This window comes from Desmodus rotundus, chromosome 8 (assembly GCF_022682495.2).
Source record: "Desmodus rotundus isolate HL8 chromosome 8, HLdesRot8A.1, whole genome shotgun sequence".
NCBI classification, from domain to species: Eukaryota; Metazoa; Chordata; class Mammalia; order Chiroptera; family Phyllostomidae; genus Desmodus; species Desmodus rotundus.
The window spans coordinates 97859699-97879950 of NC_071394.1; the positions used below are offsets into that span (position 1 = coordinate 97859699).

General features: G+C 46.2%; 1 protein-coding gene across 1 annotated transcript; it reads left to right on the top strand.

Annotated features, from left to right (window-relative positions):
* The first annotated feature begins 4083 nt into the window (after nucleotides 1-4083).
* Nucleotides 4084-16896, top strand: MRPS25 (mitochondrial ribosomal protein S25). Its single transcript, XM_024556421.4, has 4 exons — nucleotides 4084-4349; nucleotides 8548-8654; nucleotides 14828-14915; nucleotides 15639-16896. Exons 1-4 carry the CDS (start codon nucleotides 4216-4218, stop codon nucleotides 15829-15831), a joined length of 522 nt encoding a protein of 173 aa, XP_024412189.1. The 5' UTR covers nucleotides 4084-4215; the 3' UTR covers nucleotides 15832-16896.
* Nucleotides 16897-20252: the final 3356 nt, after the last annotated feature.

Consider the following 20252-nt stretch of genomic DNA (forward strand, 5'->3'; position numbering starts at 1 on the left):
ACCTGCCCAGTATTAGAAGGTAGCCCTAGCTCCTGTTTTTCCTGTCTGTCGCAGGCCTCCGGACAGAATCAAGGTCACGGGGCTCTTATCCAGATAAATGTGAGTTCCAGTTCGTCCCTTATCCCCTGTTACTCCTGCAGTGTTGATTAAACGAGCCATTTTACACAAGCCCAGTGTAAAACCATTTGCAATCCCATTATCCCCATTTCACGCTGGAACAAACAGATAAGGCTGAGGAAACTGGCCGCCCTTTGTGCCAGGTGCTGCTACGTATTGACACATTCTTCATTTAGCCCTACCGGCGGGCCTGTGAGGTACTGAGTACTTGGGTATGCGGTTGATGAGGTTGAAGGAGGTTAGCCTGGCTGGGGCCACACTGCCCGTCAGTGGTGGAATAAGGATTTAGTCTGGTCTGCCTGACCCGCTTTGCCCTAAGTAGCAGGAAAGGTTTGATCTGGGTCAGGCACGGTGGGAGCACTCAAGCATTGTCTGTTCCAAAGGTGGCAGGAATGGTCAGGTTAGGTAGGAGCTGCTGAGGGGGTTTCTGACACTGACGTCACGTGAGCCTCTGGGACAGATTTTTCCAGGACCTGTGTAGATTACTAAACCAGGAGGAGGTAATATTTAGTGCTCACTCTGGGCCAGCCAGAATGCCAAGTAGTATGCATGTATTACCTCGTTTAATCTTCCCAACAACCTCAGTTTACAGATGAAAAGTGAGTGTGGTAAAATTAAGCGAGCTCGGGGTTACACTACTTGGATTCCAGCTCGGGCGGGTCTTCAATCCAAAAGCCAAAGTGCCCTGGACTGCTTTATATATGGACACTCGTGTTTCTAACATGGGGTGGGGTATTTCATCCACAGGAAGTGCCTTGTGTGGACTTGAGTATCAAAAGCTCTTCTGTCTAAAACTCTTCAGTAGCCTAGCACAGTTTAAAAAATACTTTAGAGTGGACTTCTGCTTTCAGCTCAGGCACACAGAGTTTGGACGTTTTTACTCCTATCCTTTCCAAGAAAACGTTGGACAGACTGAAAATCAATGACTTTTCTTGGGCTCATCAGAGAACTGAGTTTACAGGGCAAACCGCCACCCCAAAGTCTGGACAGAGGTGAATTCAGAGTCACAACCGAGGCCAGCTTACTCGGAGCAGAAGACACTGGAACCATAGATGTTAGGAACATTTTGACGAATTGCTGGAAGCTGAGTGTGGACTAGCATGAGAGCCAGTAACTTCTGGGAGCCCCAGCTTAAGGGAGATCCACACATTCCTGGGTTTTACCTCCAGGAACCCCTCCAGGTTTTCACAGCGAAAGAGCCCCTGGTGGCTGTGGCAGGAGAAGGGGAAGAGTAATCTTTGTAAAATAAACAGCATTCCAGGGGAAAAGGCCTTACCAGAGTCTGATCCCGCCTGGGGAAGGGACATTTCACCCCCTTTACCATAGTCTTCCCGTCTTACCTCGGTGAGGGAAAGGTAAAACAAAACTCTTGTTTTTCTATAAACTCCACTACTCACACTTTGGACACTAAATGTATGTTTGGGCTTTTTCCTACACTGACAAATACTTTGACACCAGTTGGGTGCCCTATAGTTTAATGCGATTTTGGCCCTGTCTACCTGGAGTTATTGTCACGTCTCTCACGTTAAGGGCTCAGTCTGCCCCTACTTCACATCCCGTTCCCAAGTGCGGCCTCTGGTACTTCTGACCCACTGGCTGTTAACTGGGTTTCCCACACCACCCCCCCACTGGGTTTGGTAATTTGCTATAATGGCTCACAGAGCTCAGGAAAAGTTAACTTACTAGATTACCAGTTTATTATAAAAGAATGCAATTTAGGAATGAGCTGCACAGGACAAGGTATGGGAGAAGGGGTGTAGAGCTTTCATGCCTCGTCTAGGCACACCACGTCCAGCACCGTCGTGCTCAGCAACCCAGCAGCTCTCCTGAGCCCTTCAGTTAAGGGTTTTGTTTTTGTTTTATTTCAATGGAGGCTTCATTACAAAGGTATTGTTGACTAAATCATTGGTCATTAGTGATGAACTCAACCTCGAACCCATCTTCCCTCCCTGGAGGTCAGAAATTGAGGCCGTCGGGCTGAAAGTTCCAACCCTCTAATCACACGGTTCTCCTGGCAACCAGCCCCCAAACTTTGGGGCTTTCCACAAGTCACTTAATTTGCATAAACTGGTGTGTGTGACCAGGGACTTGTTATGAATAATGGAAGATGCTCCTTTCACTTTTATCTCTCCAGAACTATTTCAGGAATAGAGACAAAACCCAGAGCATGAAAAAAGATGCTCCTCTATCACTAAGTAAATTCCAGGCTTTTAGGAGCTCTGGAACCAGGAACAAAGGCCAAGTATATGTTTCTTATTATATCACAGTATCACAGAGAGGGATCAAGAAACACTTCGGAAGGTCACAGCCTAGGGACACAGGTCCACTAAAATACTGAGATTTGATCATAAATTAATAAACCAATTCCTCTCCCCTAAACCTTACCACAACATCAACAGGGCTCCAGTAATAACAGTGGGTTACAGCTAAAAGAGCTACAAAATACAAGCTCTTCGAGGAGGACTATCCAAAGGAAGCCCAAAGTCAAGAGCAGTAAGAACGAAGGCTGGGGGATTTGAGGCCTCTACAACCTACAGCCATAGCACACAAACACAGCTCCGCGCTTAACCAGGTCGTCATCACTCCACATACTGTCAGCGTGTTTACCTCAGTTCTGACTACCCAATACAGCCAGTCTTGTCTGACTTCCCACAAAAGTGACAAGCATGCTAAAACAAGGCAAGGGGAAAACACAGTCTGATGAGGCAAAGCGAGTATCAGAATCAGACTCAGGACACAGATGGAGTTATCAGGGAATTTAAAATGACTTGTTACGTTAAGGAGTCTAATGGTAAAAGTAATATGCAAGAAGAGATGGGTAATGTGAGCAGAGATAAGAACTCTAGGAAATGGTCAAAAGGAACTGCTGGAAATAAAACAACACTGTCAGGAAGAATGCCTGTGATGGGCTTGTCAGTAAATTGGACACAGCTGAGGAAAGAATCAGAGCGCCTGAAGACGGGGTCAACAGAAACTTTCCTACTGAAAAAGGAATGAAAAAAAGAAAAAAGAATATCCAAGAACTCTGGGACAATTTCAAGAGATGTAAAATTGGAATGCCAGAAGAGGGAAAAAAAAGAATGAAGAAGAAATATTTGAAGCAACAATAGCTAAGAACTTCCAAATTAATGACAGTCACCAAACCACAGATCCAGGAAGCTCAGAGAATTCCAGGCAGCATAAACATAAAAAATCTACACATACATACATCTTATTTGAACTGCAAGCACCAAAGACAGAGAACATCTTGAAAACAGCCAGAAGAAAAAAACTATCTAACCCATAAGAGAAACAAAAATAAGAATTACAGCTGACTGGTCAGAAACGATGCAAGAGAACAGGGGAATGGAGTGAGAATTTTAAAGTGAACCCCTCCCCCACCCCGCCCACCACCCATGAACTTAGAGTCCTCTATCTGGCAAAATCATCCTTCAAAAGCGAAGGAGAAATAAAAGTGTGCTCAGATCCATAACGGTAGTACTTCAGGCATGCACCTCATCCATATCTTGCTTATGAAAAAAGTTGAGGTCCAGAGCCTGTTAAGTGGCTAAATATGGAAGGGGTATACACAAAGTTTTCTTGTGCCTTTTGTAAATCAGTTTTTTTAGTCAGTTATTTTGCACAGGTCGATCCCTTCATTTTGAAATTGGAGAAGTTGAGAAAAACTGACTTATTTGAGGTTGAATAGAAAGTTATTCCCCAACTTTGAATGGAAACTTAGCTCGCCTGCTTTATTTTCTGCTGTAATCTTGTTCTCTGAATGATTGGGTTTGATATTATTTAAAAATATTTTCCCTTGTGGAGGGGAAGACGAATACACAGAATAAATACTAAACGTTTTTAGAAGGAGGATGCTCTAAAGCGAAGGTGTACAAACCCGCAGCCCAAGTCCCACCTCAAAGCCCCGCCAGCAAGGACTACAAGTTCCAGGTTACCCTGCGGCACCGCGCTGGCCGCCGGGAGGAGTCTCCTGTGAGTCTGCGCGGGAAGGGCAGTGGAAACTGCGCGGAGGGAAAACTCCGCGAGGTCCGTCGCCGGCAGGCGTCTGCTGCGCTGGTCCCTTCTCGCCTCTGACTTTGCTGCTCCGCCACCGCCGCCATGCCCATGAAGGGCCGCTTTCCCATCCGCCGCACCCTGCAGTACCTGGGCCAGGGGGACGTTATATTCAAGGACTCGGTGAAGGTCATGACGGTGAATTACAACACGCACGGGAAGCTGGGCGAAGGCGCCAGGTCAGTCCGAGACCTGTGAGGCCGTGCCCGGGTGATTGTTACAACGTGTTAGTAACGTGGAGGCTTGGGGCTGCGCGTAATCCTGGGTATGGACCCCCGAGGTTGGGGCTATTGCCACCATTTTGCAGAATTGTGGAGCAAGCTGCTTCACAGCCAGAAGAGGACAGCGGGGCCACGCCATGCCGGCTGACTTGGGGGGAGGGGAGGGCAAGGGCCCCCTCCTCCTCCTTCCCCTGGGGGTGGAGGACGAGGCTAGCCCGGGGAGACCTCAGCTACCTCAGCCACCTGTGCCCCTCGGCTAGCATTTGGGAGGAGCGGCAGGCGGTCTGGGTGGAACCCAGCCTAGGGCGACAGACCTTGTTCGGGTCCCTTTCCATTTGCTGCTGGCTTTGGGCGAGTTGATCCTCCTCAGCGTCCCAGACGGGGTGACAGCAACGCCCCAGGGCCGATGTGGAGATGCACTGAGAGAAGTAACAGCCGCTGGCATTTATTGAGTTCTTGTAAGTGCTGCCCGTTCTGAACGCTTCTTGTGTATTCTCCGTTTGGTCCGTTAAGGAATCCCATTGTTATCCCCGCTCTGGGGATGAGGAAATGCACCGAGAGGTTGGGTAACTTGCCTCTCCGAAGTATCACAGCTAGTGAGTGGTGGCTCTCAAAGTGCTGATTTGTTTGTAGGACTTCTCAGCGTTATAATTAAGTGACTAGTCAGCGGTGTAGTGACGCCCCCACCCCCTCCGAAATTCCTCGGTTTTCAGCCTGGAGCAGTCAATGAATGGAGGCCTGCAAGTGGAAGGTTTGAATTGAACCTTGAGGCAACAGCCGTTCTTTGGGCTTCTCTGGTACTAAGTATAAATTTATTGAGTGCCAACTGACCGCTAGGCTCTGCTGTGTGTTGGGAATTCTCAGTGACTACGAAAAAAGTACTGTCCTGCAGAACTTGGAGATCGGGTGTGTGGAATGGATCAGAATGAGAATGAGAGCAACTCCCTGTGAAGGGTGGTCTCTAGTGGAGGGGCCCTCACTGCGCGGCTGTGCGGGACAGCCATACGCTCCTTCTGAGCCATTTGTTTTCCACCGAGGAACCCAAGAACTTGGACCTGCTTCCATGGGATCGTTGGTCACCCTTCGTAACCCACTGTGCACACGTCCACACTGGAAATCACGAGGCAGAGGCCAGGCAGGCAGCAGAAAGGAGAGAGGCAGGCTGCGTGGGCCTGTGTGAACTGGGAAAACGTGCCCTGTCTCAAGGGGCCGTTCACTTTTTGGCTACATCTTACGTGTGTCTTAGGAGAATTTCAGATTTGTTGAGAAGCCAGAAGTTCAGATTTTTATGTTAATCTTGGTATTTAAATGACCAACCAGTCAAAATAGGCCCGCAAGCCCTAGTGTCACCTTTAAGTATTTTAATGCCCTCTAGTAAATAGGATACACACAGCCATAGTGTGTTTCTTGTTCCTAGTGGCTTGCTTTCCTACCTGTGCCTTTTTTGTGATGTTGTACCCTTGGGTTTGAGAGCCTGCCTGGCTTGCACCTTCCAGCTCCACAGGCCGTTGCTTGTTCCTGCACCCTCAGCATTTCGGCTGTTCCTCCATTCCCAGCGCTGCTGGCCGGTACTGCAGCCCCAGGGTAGCCACACTCTTGGGCTCTCTGCTGGGCGTGCGAGGGAGCTGCCTTGTTCAGTGCCTGAGGGCTCAGTCCCCCATCACCTGTGCCAGGGCTTCTGTCCTTTAGGATGCAGTAAGAGAAGTGACAGCTGTCAGCATTTATTGAGATCTGGGGTTAGCCCCGAGCCTCAGGGTCTAGGTGGGCTGGGTAATTCCATAGCGACAGAACAGAGCGGAAGAAGTCCAGACGCTGACCACAGCCCTGGTTCGTCCACTTAGCAGTTGTTGATGTGGGGCAGTTTGCTTACTTTGTAGGTTTTCCTTGGTTGTAAAAGCCCACCTTCCGGGGTTGCTGCGAGGATTCGAGAATGAAGTGCCTAGTAAGGTGTCTGGCATGTAAAGCAATTGCTCAACTAAAGGTTACTTACGTCATTTACGTTCTCCCCATGCCTCAGCAGGAACCACTTGGAGCTCCTGTTGAATCTTTGGTTTTGGAGTTTCAGATGTGAAGAATTCCTACATGGATATGTCTTGTTTTAATGTACAAACTCTCTGGTACTGGGATAGGCCCAGGAAGGTAAATGGGGCCTTCGAGCTTCTAGCCCCGTGTGCTGTCCTGGTTTGCAACTTGCTCCTCGAGAGGCAGTAGCTTTCAACTCTAACCATTTAATTAGAGTTTTCCCTTCGTATGGTTAAATGACTCAGAGGGCTACTTATTTTCTCAGCTTTAGAATCATCTAGATCCTTGTCACTAGGGAAATGAGGATTTAGCTCTTTCACTGCCATTTCCATTCCTCACACTCAGCGTGTGTGTACTACCCAGTCCCCAGCCCAGGCTTCCCAGTACAGTCGTTTCAAAAGTTTGGGCAGAACAATATTCAGTGTTTAGATTAACATGATAATTGTGAACATTATACACTATGATTATTTTTCTTTTTTGCAAAGGTTTTTGTGGTCCCTGGGATTCATGATTGTCATTGCTTTTCTTTTGTTTCACCTCAGATTCTGCCCCAATTATGGAAGTCTCCCCAACTAAATGGCCACACAATCAGGCTTTCTGTTGATTCTCTCAATTTTATCTTCTTGAAAGCAGACTTCCGGCTCCATTGTGGACGGCTTGTCCTGCGTGGCCATCTTCTTGGCATAAACATTGAAGCACCCAGCACTGACTTGCCTTGGGTCACACAGCTGGGGAGCCGTAGCTGGGCGACCCGCTTCTGTCCTGTGTACTGCTCCCACCTCTCTGTCCTCTGGTGTGTGGGGCAGGGTGGGCAGCAGGAAGCCAAGGGAGCATTTAAATTCAGATTATTTGGGGAGCCTTTGATTAAGGGACTGTTTACAAAGGTTTGGGTATGATGAGGGAAAGAAACCACAGGGAACAGTGCAAGGTCCCCAGTCTAGGCTTGCAGAATGGGGGGAGTCGGAGAGGGCTGCCTGGTAGAAGCCTGGGACTTAGCCAGGGGACGGGCCAGGGAAATAAGCACCTTGGCTCTGCTCCTTCCTTCCAGTCTTTTGCCAGTGCTCCCTGTTGGCCAAATGCAACAGAACCCAGAGGGCAAGCAATCCCGTTTCCATTCAGGATGGAAAGAGGTGGAGAGGGATGCAGAGAGAGAGTTGTATTGTAATGATTTAGTGAGTCCTCTGTTGAGGGACATTTAAGCTGTTTTTGCTCCTCAGCTGTGAGAAATAATGCTGTAGTAAACCTCACACGTGCCTTTGCATTCAAACATAAAAATATCCAAAAGCAGAAGTGAAATCGAGTCAAAATCTATGCTTTAAAAATTTTACTAGTTCTACATTTTAACTCCTAAGAGCTTAAACCATTTTATACTCTTAATGAAATGTATCCTTACTTCTATAACTTAAAAAAAAGTTTGCAATCTAAGAGGAGAAAAAACGGTATTTTAATTACATGACTTTATTGGGAAGGCAGGCTCTTTGCCTATTTGTGGCCTTTGCCTTTTGTTCTTTTCAACTGTAAATGTCTCTAAAGGTGGGTAAAACTGTCACAGGTAATTAGCCTTTTGTTTTATGTTTTACGAACATGTTTCCCTTTGGTTTGGTGAATGTTTTGTTTTTGGTAAATTTTGCCATGCAAAAGTTTTTAACGTAGTACACTTTAACCTTTCTAAGTTTAAAGGTTTTACCAATTCTAGATTGTAAAAATTTTCTTCATGTTTGTCTACATATTTTTAAATTTCTGTAGACATGAAGTGCATACCTGTAAGTATACAGTTCGATGAATTCTACATGTGGGTACACCTGTGTGACCACCGTTCACGTAAAGATAGAGGACACCCCAGATTCACTTTTACACGCATGCTCTGCTCTGGTGAATTTTAGGTCAGCGTGCAGTGTGCGGTCGGGGCCCTGGTTGCCCTTCCGTCGGATGACAGACCACGCGTCGGAAGGCCCTTGCTCAGGAGACCCACTGGCACGTTCTGGGAAGCTATGTTTCTCAGCCTTTGTGCGGGGCAGCGTCCTCTGAGAATCTGATGAAAATTCTGTTCCTTTTTTCTAGAAAAATAAGTTTATAGGTTGCAAACTTTTAGGTTCAAAACTCTTGTTTCATGGGTTTAATTTCTTCTTTGCAGGAAATTTGTGTTTTTCAACATCCCTCAGATCCAGTACAAAAACCCGTGGGTGCAGATCATGATGTTTAAGAACATGACACCGTCGCCCTTCCTTCGGTTCTATTTAGGTGAGTGCAGGGCCTCCGCTGCGACCTGGGACTGTCTGCGCTCCGGCCGCGTTGTCCCCGCCTGAGCAGGCAGGGCGCCGAGGCACGAGCCCTCGGGAAGGGCCCTCGTGAAGGGCCCTCGTGAAGGGCCCTCGTGAAGCTCCCGTTGCTCCTCTCGCCTTGGCTTCTGCTGCTGCTGGGGTCTGCGTGCCTTTTCCCGCTCCCTCCCCGTCTCCTGTCGCCTTCATATGACTTTCTTACATGCCTCACACCACACAGGCTGAGTTTTCCAAATTCCCTTGCCACATCTTGCGTTGATGCCTTTGCTCATGCTGGTCCCTCTGTTAAAATCCTGTTTCTACTTTTTTTGCTAATTTAATTTTTAAAAAACCCTTCAAGACTCATCGTGGGCACCACTTCTTCCAGGAAACCCCCACTGCACACTTAGATTGGCACCCCCACCCTCTGAAGCCCCCCTCCCGGTGCTGGCCACACGCTCTCGGACAGCGTGTGTTTGCGTGCCCTCTGCACCGCGTGAACACTCATTCAGTTAAATGGGGCTCTGTGCCCAGAAGTCAGAAGACCAGATGTTTTGGTCCAGCTCTTAGTCATTCTGACCCTGAGCAAGAAACATTCCCATTGCTTTATTTCTCAAGTAAAGGCAAAACATCAGCCTTACGCAGTTAAGAGAATCAAATGAAGTATAGATTGGAAAATGCTTCAGAAAACAAGATCACGTTCTTTCATTTTATTTCTGGCCAGGAATGGCCAGAGCATTCAGCAAACATGTAACGCTGGGACCCTCGGGTTTGGGGTGTCAGGGAGCCGTACAAAGATCCCCGCCCTTGCAGAGATGAACTGTAGCAGGGGAGACAGATGAGTAAGAAACTTAGTAAGATGCTGTGTTAGAATGAGATGGGTGCTATGAAAACAGCTAGATCAGGGAAGGGGGTGGTGGAGAGAATGGTGGCGGTATGATAATTTTCTGTATGTATTTTGTGTTTGCATTTAAATTAACTTTATTGAACCCTGGCCCGTGTGGCTCAGTGGACTGAGCTCCGGTCTGCGAACCAAAGGGCCGCCGGTTCAATTCCCAGTCAGGACACATGCCTGGGTTGCAGGCCAGGTCCCCAGTAGGGGGCACTTGAGAGGCAACCACACATTGATGTTTCTCTCCCTCTCTTTCTCCCTCCCTTCCCCTCTGCCTAAAAATAAATAAATAAATAAATAAATAAATAAATAAATAAAATACCTTGGAAAAAATCAACTTTATTGAGCTATAATTTACCTATAATAAGTGCACAGGTCTAATGTGTGCAGATTGATGAGTTCTGATAGTTATGTGTCTGTGTCTCAACTTTTCCAAAGAGGTTGAAGAACATTTCTATTTCTCAAGAAAGTTCTTTATTGCTCCGTTCCTGTTGATGCCCCTACCACCAGAGGCAAGCACTGTTAGGGTTTCTTTCACTGTAGAATAGTGTTGCTTCAGAACTTCATATAAGTAGAATCTCACAGTATGTGCATTGTATCTGGCTTTTACTCAGGTTTTTGTGATTCATCCGTGTTATATGGATCAGTAGTCTATTCATTTTTGTTACTAAGTGGTATTCTGTCATAGGAATAGATAGTTTACTTACCCACTCACCTGTTGATGAACAGCTGGGTTTTTGTTAGATGCCAAGACAGAAGTATGAGATTTCTCAGAGCTAAAAGGGAGAGGGGGGAAGGGTAGGCAGGGCAAGTCTTCATCTGGCAAAACAGAACAGGTCTCTAAAAGGAGAGGGAGGAGGAGGGAGGTCTGGACAGGCGACCCCTCGTGGTGACAGAGCTCTTAGGAGTCTGGGCCAGCCCAGTGGGAAGTTGTATCTGCACTTTGGGTAGAAATAGCCGGGTCCTAGACCTAGGCCAGGGCCGCCTGGGCCTGGCTTTGGTGTTGCTTGGTGGACCCCAAAACACAGCAGCTGGGCTGCCGGCTGGCAGCTCCTTGCAGGAAGGTGTCCTTGAGGGGAGGTGTGAGTGGGGGCCTCCCTGGCTGTGAAGGGTTGTTTCCAGTTCGGCTACTAAAACAGTATGTTCGTCAGCACCTTCTTACACCAGGTGTCTCTGGACACAGGTGCTCAGCTCTCCAAGGCCTCTGTTTCAGGACGGGATTGCTGGGTCGCAGACTAGACGTGTGCTGTCCTTCAAAACTGCCCAGCAGGCTTCCAAAATGACTGGGCCATCATCTCACCCTGCAGGCAGCAGGGTGCGAGTCACGGTGGCCCCGCACCCTCACCGGAACTGGTGGTGGTACTTCAGATGACCGCAAACGTGGTGGTTACAGCAACGCGAATTTCGTGTCTCACAGCTCTGTAGGTTAGAAGTCCTGCAGCGTCTGAGGTCAAGGTGTCGGCAGAGCCTTCTGTTCTGGAGGCTCTGCGGGTGAGTCCTTCTCCATGCCTCTCCCAGCCTCCAGAGGTCACCCCCAGTCTTTGGCTTGGGGCCCTGTCCTCAGTCTTCAGAGCCAGTAATGACGTGTAGCTATCTGGCCATGCTGCCATAGTCACGTGCCCCTCTCTGACTACTGCCCGGGTAGGTTCTCCGATTTTAAGGACCATGTGATTGAATTGGGCCCACCAAATAAGGACAGTGTCCCCATCTCCAAGTCCTTAACTTTAATCACATCCACAGAGTCCCTTTTGCCACATAAAGTGACATATTTACAGGTTCTGGGGGATTAGGACAGGGACATGTTTGGGGGCTGTTATTTCACTCATGTTGTCTTAAATTTTAGCCATTCCAATGGATTTTAATTTGTTTTTCCCCATGGTTAACTTTTCATGTGCTTACTAGATATTCACGTACGAATTTCTTTTGTAAAGAGACTATTTGTGTCTTTTGTCCATTAAAGAAATGGGCTTTAAAATTATTTATTTATTCTGATTGTAATTCCTTTGTCAGTTATATGTATTGTGAGTATTTTCCTCTGTGGCTTGCTTTTCCTTTTCCTAGCGGTGTCTTTTTTTTTTTTAATCCTCACCTGAGGACACTTTTTTCATTGCTTTGAGGGGGCAGGGGGGAGAGAGAAACATTGATGTGAGAGAGAAACATCGACTGGTTGCCTCCCATACTTGCCCGGACCGGGGATCATGAGCGCCCGGACCGGGGATCATGAGCACCCGGACTGAACCCGCAACCTTTCGTTACGGGATGATGCTCCAACCTTTCGTTATGGGATGATGCTCCCGCCCAGCCACGGGGGCCCGGGCTTCGTGGTGGCTTTGGAAGAGCACAGGCTTCAGTCAGTTTTGATAAACTCCAGCGCTGGTCAGTTGTTTTCTGTTATGTTAGTGCTTTGTGTGTCCTGTCCAAGAAATCTGCCCACCCCAAGACTGCAAGGATTTTTCTCATCTTTCCTTTAGACATTTTATAGTTCTAGATTTTACAGTTAGGTCTGTACTTCAGTTTATTCGCTGTGTATTAAGGAAGGCTAGAGATCGAGGTTTGTTTTTGTTGTTTTAGATTCGTGATATTCAGCCGTTACACCAGCACTCGCTGGACAGCTGGCCGTCCCCGTACTGAATTCCTTGGCATCTTTGTCCAAAATCGATCCAGATAGTCAGCCGTGAAAAGATGCGCAGCACTGATGCGCGCTGCATTACAGAGAACCTTGAAAATACCCAGGTTACGTTGAGTGAAAGAAGCCAGACACAGAAGGCCACACGTTTTGCACGATTCCATTTAGGTGTCATGTCCAGAACAGGCCAGCCCACAGAGAGAGGGTGGTTGCAGGGAGGGAGGTGGGATGGTACCGCGGATAGGAAGTGACTACTTAATTGGTAAAGGGTTTCTCTTTGGGGTAATGAGAAAGTTCTGGAACTCCATAATGGTGATAGTTTTACATTTTGAATGTACCAAAACCGACCCAATTACATACTTTAAAATGGTCAGTTCTATGTTGTGTATTTTACTGTATAAGGAAATCAGTTGGTCATGTAGTTCTGAAACCCCTCGTACTCTTTCACTGCCTTATGTCTGCCCTTATACTAACACCATGCTTTCCTGGTTTTTCTAGCCTTTTAAGTGTTAAGATCAAGTAGTGTAAATCCAACTTTGCTCTTTTCTTTTCTCTCAAAATTACTTTGGCTAGTCTGGGTTCTTTGCATTTCTATATAAACTTTAAAACTTACCAGTTTCTAGAAAAAAGCTTGCTGGGATTTTGATTGAAATTTCATTGTAGCTCATTTTGTGAAGAATGGACATTTTAACAATATTATGTGTTTTGTGACTATTGTAAATGGTATTTTTTAAAAAATGTATTTTATTTTTAGAGGGGAAGGGGGTGAGAAAGGCAAACATTCACGTGTGGTTGCCTCTCGTGCACCCCCTACTGGGAACCTGGCCTTGCAACCCGGCATTTGCCATGACTGGGAATCGAACTGGCGACCCTTTGGCTCACAGGCCAGCACTCAGTCCACTGAGCCACACCAGCCAGGGCTGTAAATGGTATTTTTAAATATTTTTCAGGTTTTTTTGGTTAGTACAGTTGATTTTTGTGTATAGGCTGTGTCCTGCAACCTTGCTATAAATCCACTTATTTCTTGTAGTTTTATTTTCTAAATTTCTTAGAATTTTCTACAGGGCCACATGTACAATCATGTCATCTACAAATAGTTTTATTTATTTCCCAATTTTTTCTTTTCTTTTTGTCTTAATTCATTGGCTAAATTGGCTGTAATATTTTGCATTTTTGCCAGTAATGTATGAAAGTTCCCGTTACTCTGCATCCTCACTAGCACTTGGTATTGTCCATTTAAAAAGTTTTAAGCCACTCTAATATCTTTTTTTTTTTTGTATCTAAAATGTATTATTGGGATGGTTCCCTACTCATTTCGAGTCAAGTGCTTTCCCTTCTGAAGGAGCATCCTTCTGGAAGCCTTGCTTTTCCTCCCGTGGGTTGACAGAGGGCAGGGGGGCAGCCAACACACCAAACTGTGGTTGGTGCATGGCCGAAGGTGGAGCCCATTCAACAGCAACCTGGGCGTTCCACGTCCATGAAGTAGGAACTGGGGCTCTGCCCAGGTGCTGCTTGTGTTTCCTCTCCTCCCCTGGGGAGGGATGAAGGACTTTGGCCAGAGGCATGTTGTGGGGAGGTGGTCACCACTGACCTCGTTGTAGTTTTAATTTTCTTCATCTTCCTAATGACTAAGTATCTACGCTTATTACCTTTTTTCCTTAAATGTTTATTCAACCCATTTTTTAGTTGGGTTGTGGGAGGTTGGGAGTTCTTTGTATAGTCAAGAGCCAAGTCCTTTGTCAGATGTATGCATTATGAACATAATCCCCCAGTCTACTGCTTGTGGTATGTTTTGAAGCACAAAAGTTTTGAATTTTAAGTCCAATTTATCAGATTTTCGCTATGGATCGTGTTTTTGATGTCACATCTAAAAACTTTTGCCTAGGTTATAAAGATTCTCTAGTTCTTCAAAAAGTTTTATAGATGTTTTAGTTCTTACCATTTAGATTTGTTCCATTTTGAGATTTTGTTTGTTTCTTCTTTTTTTAATATTGGGAGTTAAAGGTCTAAATTCATTTATTTGCATGTGCATATCCGGTTGTCCCAGCACCATTAGTTTAAAGGACTCTCTTTCCTCACTGAATTGTTGTGGCATCTTTGCTGAAAATCAATTGACCGAAAGTATGAAGGTTTATTTCTGGACTCAGTTCTGTTCCATTACTGTGTAGTCTGCTCTTAAGTACTATAGGACTTGATTACTGTAGCTTATAGTAAATATGAAATTGGAAAATGAACATCCTTCCATTTTCTTGTTTATCAAAATTGTTTTGCATGAATTTTAGGCTCAGCTTGCCCGTTGCACACAAATACCCACTGGGACTTTGGCAGGGATGGCTTTGAAGCCGTAGACCAGTTTGGGGAGGATTGCCATGTTAATGATACCAAATCGTTCTATCCATGAACTTGGAATTTCTATGAAATAGTATGCTTTCAGACATGCCTAAAATTTGTCCCCTCATGTTTAAAGAAATATGGGAAAAGGGTAGTATATTATCGGTTATGTAGACAAATATATTGACTTTACTGTTAAAATACTTCTCCACTAAAAGCAATCCCAGACCACTACCATGTGAGGCTGAGCAGCGTGCTTCCAAGTTCTCAGTACTCCCCCCCTCCCCCCCTTACTTCCTGTTTCCAGATTCTGGTGAGCAGGTTCTTGTGGATGTGGAGACCAAGAGCAATAAAGAGATCATGGAGCACGTCAGAAAACTCCTGGGGAAGAATGAGTGAGTTGTGGGGTTGACCTGGAGGGGGCAAACGTCTTAGCCCAGATACTGGGAGAGAGGGGAGAAAGGGGTGTGTCGGGAGGGGTGCCAAGGGGGCAGGCTCTCTGACAGCGCTTCGGACACTCACCTGGAGAGTCTGTTCATCAGCTTTGCTGCTCACACAGATGTGTGACTGGGAGTCACTGAGCCTCTGAGCTGTAACTCCTTCCCCTGTGAAGTGGGGATACACATCATCCCTTGCTCCTGAGGTCAGTGGGCAGCAGAGAGGCAGATAAAATACTTGCACTGTGTGGCTAGAAACATGCCCCAGCTTGGGGGTAGTGGGTGTCCAACCCCAGAGCCTGCTGTGACATGTGTTTTCTTTCCAGGGAGGAGAGGAAAGGAAGGGAAGGCAAGAGTGTCTGAGAAAGCGCATGGAGCCATTTCCAGGCCCTGTCATCCTGCTTGTTCCACAGTCAGACATGGGGCTGATAGTTGGTGTGCGGGCCTGGGGTGAAGTGTGCTTCCCAAGGGATCTCCTGCCCTGGGGCTTAACACTGCCCATGTGCCGAAGGCTTCACCTATGGCGAGGGGAGGGGCAGGTTCGGGGAGTGGGGAGCAAGTTAGACACAGGAGATCCAGGTCTCCCTGGCAGATGGTGGGGTTCACTCTGACAAGTTCTGTGCTTCCCAGAGGATCAGAGAAGTGTTACCAAAACCTTGTTGCTTCTGTGTTCTTTGGTAGGGCAACCCTCAAGAAAGAGGAGCAGGAGAAATTGCAGCTTTCTCACCCTGCTCACTTTGGACCTCGGAAGTACTGCCTGCGGGAGTGCATCTGTGAGGTGGAAGGGCAGGTGCCCTGCCCAGCCCTGGTGCCGCTGCCCAAGGAGATGACAGGGAAGTACAAAGCAGCCCTGAAAGCTAGTGCCCAGGACTAAGGCCCTAGGCCTGTGGGTTAGGGTTACCTTGCCGCAGGGACCTGGCTGTGACCCCAGAGAGACTGTGAAAATAAACTGCCCCTTAATCACTCCAGCAGCATGGTGTTTCCAGTCTGGTACAAGGAGGAAGACCTGCATGGGCACAGGACTTGGGGGTCAGGTTGTTAAGGCCACAGACTGTTGATACCCCTGCGTTGACCCTGTGGCCTTTTCCTAGTCTCCACTGATCTCGACTCCTTCCAGACCCTGCTGTGGAGAATTAAGTTGCTGTGGGCGCGTTTGGCTGAAGCCACCTATGTCTGACAGTGGATGTCCCCTCCATTCAGACTCTCTGGTTGTGTTTCAGAAATTCCAGAGCAAACCTCTGTACAGTGCTCACTTTTAAAATTAAAGCCAACCACCCCTTCCCTCTTGAGGGGCCTGACTGTGGGCATGCCAGAGATGCAGGAGGCCCCAGAGGCAGCCTGCAGAGACCAGCCTCCCTTAGGAACGCGCCCACTGGTGAGCTGGCCACTGCGGTCACTGTGGTCCCAGCCCCACAGCAGGTAGGTTTACAGACCATGGAGGAAAGAAGGCTCTGATGGGTCAAGACTTTTGGGCCCTGTCCTGGGGGACTGGTGTTGGAGGCTACCTCTCAGTTCACCTTCTTCACTGAACTGAATTCAGTTCTTGCTTTAAGTTTTGGAAGAGGGCCTGCCTAGTAGTTCTTTCCTCTTTAGGACACTGATATTTCTGACACTTCAGTGGTGCTGGTTTTAGCCCTTAGGAGACATCAAAGCCCTCTAGGTTCACTGTAAGAGTAAGTTGGTCAAAAATGAAGGGCCAGCGGGACTACAGGCCTGTGGAAACACAGACTGGGAGACTTTGCCCAACGGGATGCAGCAAACCATCCCTGAAGAGCAGCAGGTGTGAGGTCTGACCATCTCTGTAAAATGGGAAGAGGGCATCACCCCATAAGGTAATGAGCTGGGAGAAATGAGGTGAAACTAGAATATGTTTTATTTGAATGTTGGAGATTATCCCATTAAATTAAGAAGTCTGGCTCTTTTTACATTTGATGCTCAAGTTATGGTTTACTGTGATTTTGTACCAGATGTATGTTCAGGGTGATAGCTTTGGGGGAGTTGGGAGGGGTAAGTGGGTGTGTGGGTCTAACGTGTAACTAACCAGCAGGCTTACTCAGTTTTGTTCAACTGAAATTCACAATCTTGGTGCCTTCTACCCCATCAGCATTTTACAAGGTGGCCAGAAAAACCTGTCCTCCACATTCTAATCCCTCACCATTGCAGGGTGCTGGGTTCAGTTCCTGCAGTGTTTCCAACAATCCCACCTGGCTGGTCGCAGCGTGGCCTTCACACCAGCTGACTGGACTTTCCCCTGGGCCACCAGGCCTTTCAGAGTTTGTTCCTTTTGGTCTTTCCACAGCTGGTGAGACGGAAGGCCTTATGGAAGTATTCCTCCCCCCAATGGTCCACAGGGCCCAGAAAGGCAGCTAACCAGGATTGCCCTGAACCAGGCTAGTGACCCCTCTTCAGAGAAATAATGAATGTCCAGTGCCTGATAGGAAAACACCAGTTACGGTTTGCACGGGCTGTTTTCATAGATAGCAGATAATGAGTCATGGAAATACACACCATTATGGGGCATTATCTCTTTAAACCTTTTTTCCATTTCCTACTTTAATGATAAAAGATAGGCTTAAAATTTACACAAATGGGAGAAAATTATTAGATTGCTGTGAAGGGTTTGATTGATAGGTTTCTTAATTTTATTTGTATAACCAATGCTTGCCAAGTGGTTTCTGACCTTGTTCTGCTGAAGGGACCAATTTTCTTTTCATTTCGAGTACCCCCTGACCAAGCTTTTTAAAGCTGTTTGGCTGCCAGTGGGTTCTGCTAAGAATCGGTTCCGCTGAGGATCTTGACTTTGGACCTCAGACTCCTCACCTGCAGAATGGGAGGTCAGATAACTTCTGAAACTTCAAGGATGCGTCTACTTCGGTCTGAGGCCCGGCTGTGTGTGTCTGTGACAGCAGTCTGAGGTCTGGCAGCCCAAGCCCCGCTCCAGAAACAAGTCCAGGGAGCCACCAAATGGCCAGGGCTCAGCAGCTTTGGGCCGAGGCTAAGGTGAGGGGAGAGCTACAGGGTGTGACTAGGGTGCGTCACACCTACTAGGAGTTTAGGTGACAGTGCTCTGGGGACTTCTGGGGGTCAGGCACTACTGTTATTACTAGTATGAGGAAAAATGATGAGCAGGATGCACATTAGTCTTTAATTAACTTTTAATAGTATAAACCTCATTTAGGTAGTAGTATTAAGCCACAACAATAATGCCACATTGAAATAGCATTTAATAAAATGCATAAAGCTAATTCATGCACTGCAATACTCTATATACAAACACAACAATGCAAATTCTTCTTCAAGACTGAAGACATTGATTAGATATAAAATTCAGTTTAAAAAGAACATGCTAGTTTTAAATGCCATCACATAAACAAAGCTGATTTCAAGCTACAGCTTCCAACAGGTTTTAAACCTGGAATTAAAACGTAATGGCATAAACAATATTTTCTGTATTAGGAAGGGCAGAGGTTACAGAAACGGTCCCAAGAAAATCTAACACCCGAATTTTCCTTTAACAGACGTCTTTTAAAAGGGCTGATAATACTTAGCTACATTTAAACAGAGGTCCAAACTACAGGTAAAAACTATGGTTTTGTACTATGAAAAATGTGCAGGTTTTCAGTTATAAAACTAGTTGAACACTGGTTTACAAGGTAATTGGGAAGATATAGAAAAATATTCCAGCACTTGAGTTGTATGTGGCAGCAGCATTTGAGTCCATAAATGTTCTGGTTGTTAAAATGATTACACTTTTCTAGAGAAAAGCCATTTTTTGTGTAAAGTCTACATCCAAATGTTATCCAAATATTAAGCTTTATCACAGTCTGTCAATTGATAAATGTTGCTGAGCATTTTTTCAGCACTTATATTTCATAGCACTTTTTTCTATGTTGTATGTATACATTTTGAGACACCAAAATTATTGTCTGCTTAATTCAAAGTATAGTGGGGCATTAAAAATATCTCAGATATTCGCTACCCCAAGATACTTTTTTTAAAGGTCTCAGTTTATTTTTAGTTTGCCGCTAAGATAAATAGCTCCAAAGGAAAATTTTTATTTTAAAGATTCATGTAGAGACTTAATCTTCCACTTCTATTATCTGAAATGGAAAGCTACTTTCAATAGTGATTGTCACAACAGGCAAGGACATGGGAAAGGTGACAACCACTGCTGGGAGGCCAGTGAAGCAGCAGGAGCTTCTTTACGTCACAGATGGGGAAGCTGGAGGCTGAACAGCCCAGTCTCACAAAAGGCACTGAGTACATGGTCTCAATGAAGTATTTTCAAACATTCCAACAGCTTATTTAAAAAAACAAAAAAAAAAAAAGCAACCTGTGGATTAGGTTTTTGCAGCTATCCAGTGATTTCTTTCAGCAGGCCAGCTTTCAACCTTCCTGGCCAGCCAGGCCCCTGTGCTTATCAGGTCCGTGAGTAACTACTGCTGGGCTGAGCCCTGGTTTCCAAGTGCCATGTCTCAGTTAAAGCCCGATTTAAGGGGAAAAGATCACCAGAATAAACTTGAACAAGGAAAATTTGGCATCTGTAGCTTTAAGGGCATACATATCCATATTAAAATGCAAACTGTAACTGAAATTTTTTAATCATAATTTAGAGAAAGAAGTCAGTAGATTTCATTCACATGCTATCGTTGGAGAAGTAATTTAAGATTTGTAACATATGCCATAAAGCTAGCCAACAACATTTATGCTTATTTTTAAAGAATGCCAGGTAGGCTGGATATTTTGGGTTTTTTTGTTTGTTTTGCAACTGGAGTTAGGCATTTGTTTACTCACAGGGCAGTGCCCACCGTCTGCTGCGGCCAGAGCAAGTGGGGAAACTGCTACCACACTGGGCGCCAGGTCCCCTGACACAGACTGTTCTGAAACTGACCACGTGACAGCGAGTCTCTGGGAAGGCCAAAGGCTCAAACTACCACATTCCTTCCAGTTAGGCCATAAATAGGTGTATGAAAACCAGATTAAAGATCCCCATCTAGTTTTTGGACATTAGGATAAATTGTCTTCCAGCTTCCTACCCCTTGTCTGACCCTGGAGAATACATAGCAATGTCATCCTGTTGGGACTTTTTCTGTCTGGAACTTTCCCTGGCACGGAGTGGATATTCTGATTTCATGGCCTTTCCCAGACAGACCAAAAAAATCCAAAGGAAAATGGAGTTAAAATCTCAGCAAGTCCATCCTCCTGAGGGACCTTGGAACACCCACATCAATTTATTTCAGCAACTCTTATCATAGATTCTCTTTAAAACACAAGGAGGGTTTGGGTACGTGGCTA

Bases quoted from the DNA above. Each gene is read 5' to 3' on its own strand.
- MRPS25 (XM_024556421.4), top strand. From the start codon at position 4,216: ATGCCCATGAAGGGCCGCTTTCCCATCCGCCGCACCCTGCAGTACCTG. The intron at 8,655-14,827 runs GTGAGTGCAGGG...TCCTGTTTCCAG, and splicing joins CTTCCTTCGGTTCTATTTAG to ATTCTGGTGAGCAGGTTCTT. The intron at 14,916-15,638 runs GTGAGTTGTGGG...GTTCTTTGGTAG, and splicing joins AAACTCCTGGGGAAGAATGA to GGCAACCCTCAAGAAAGAGG.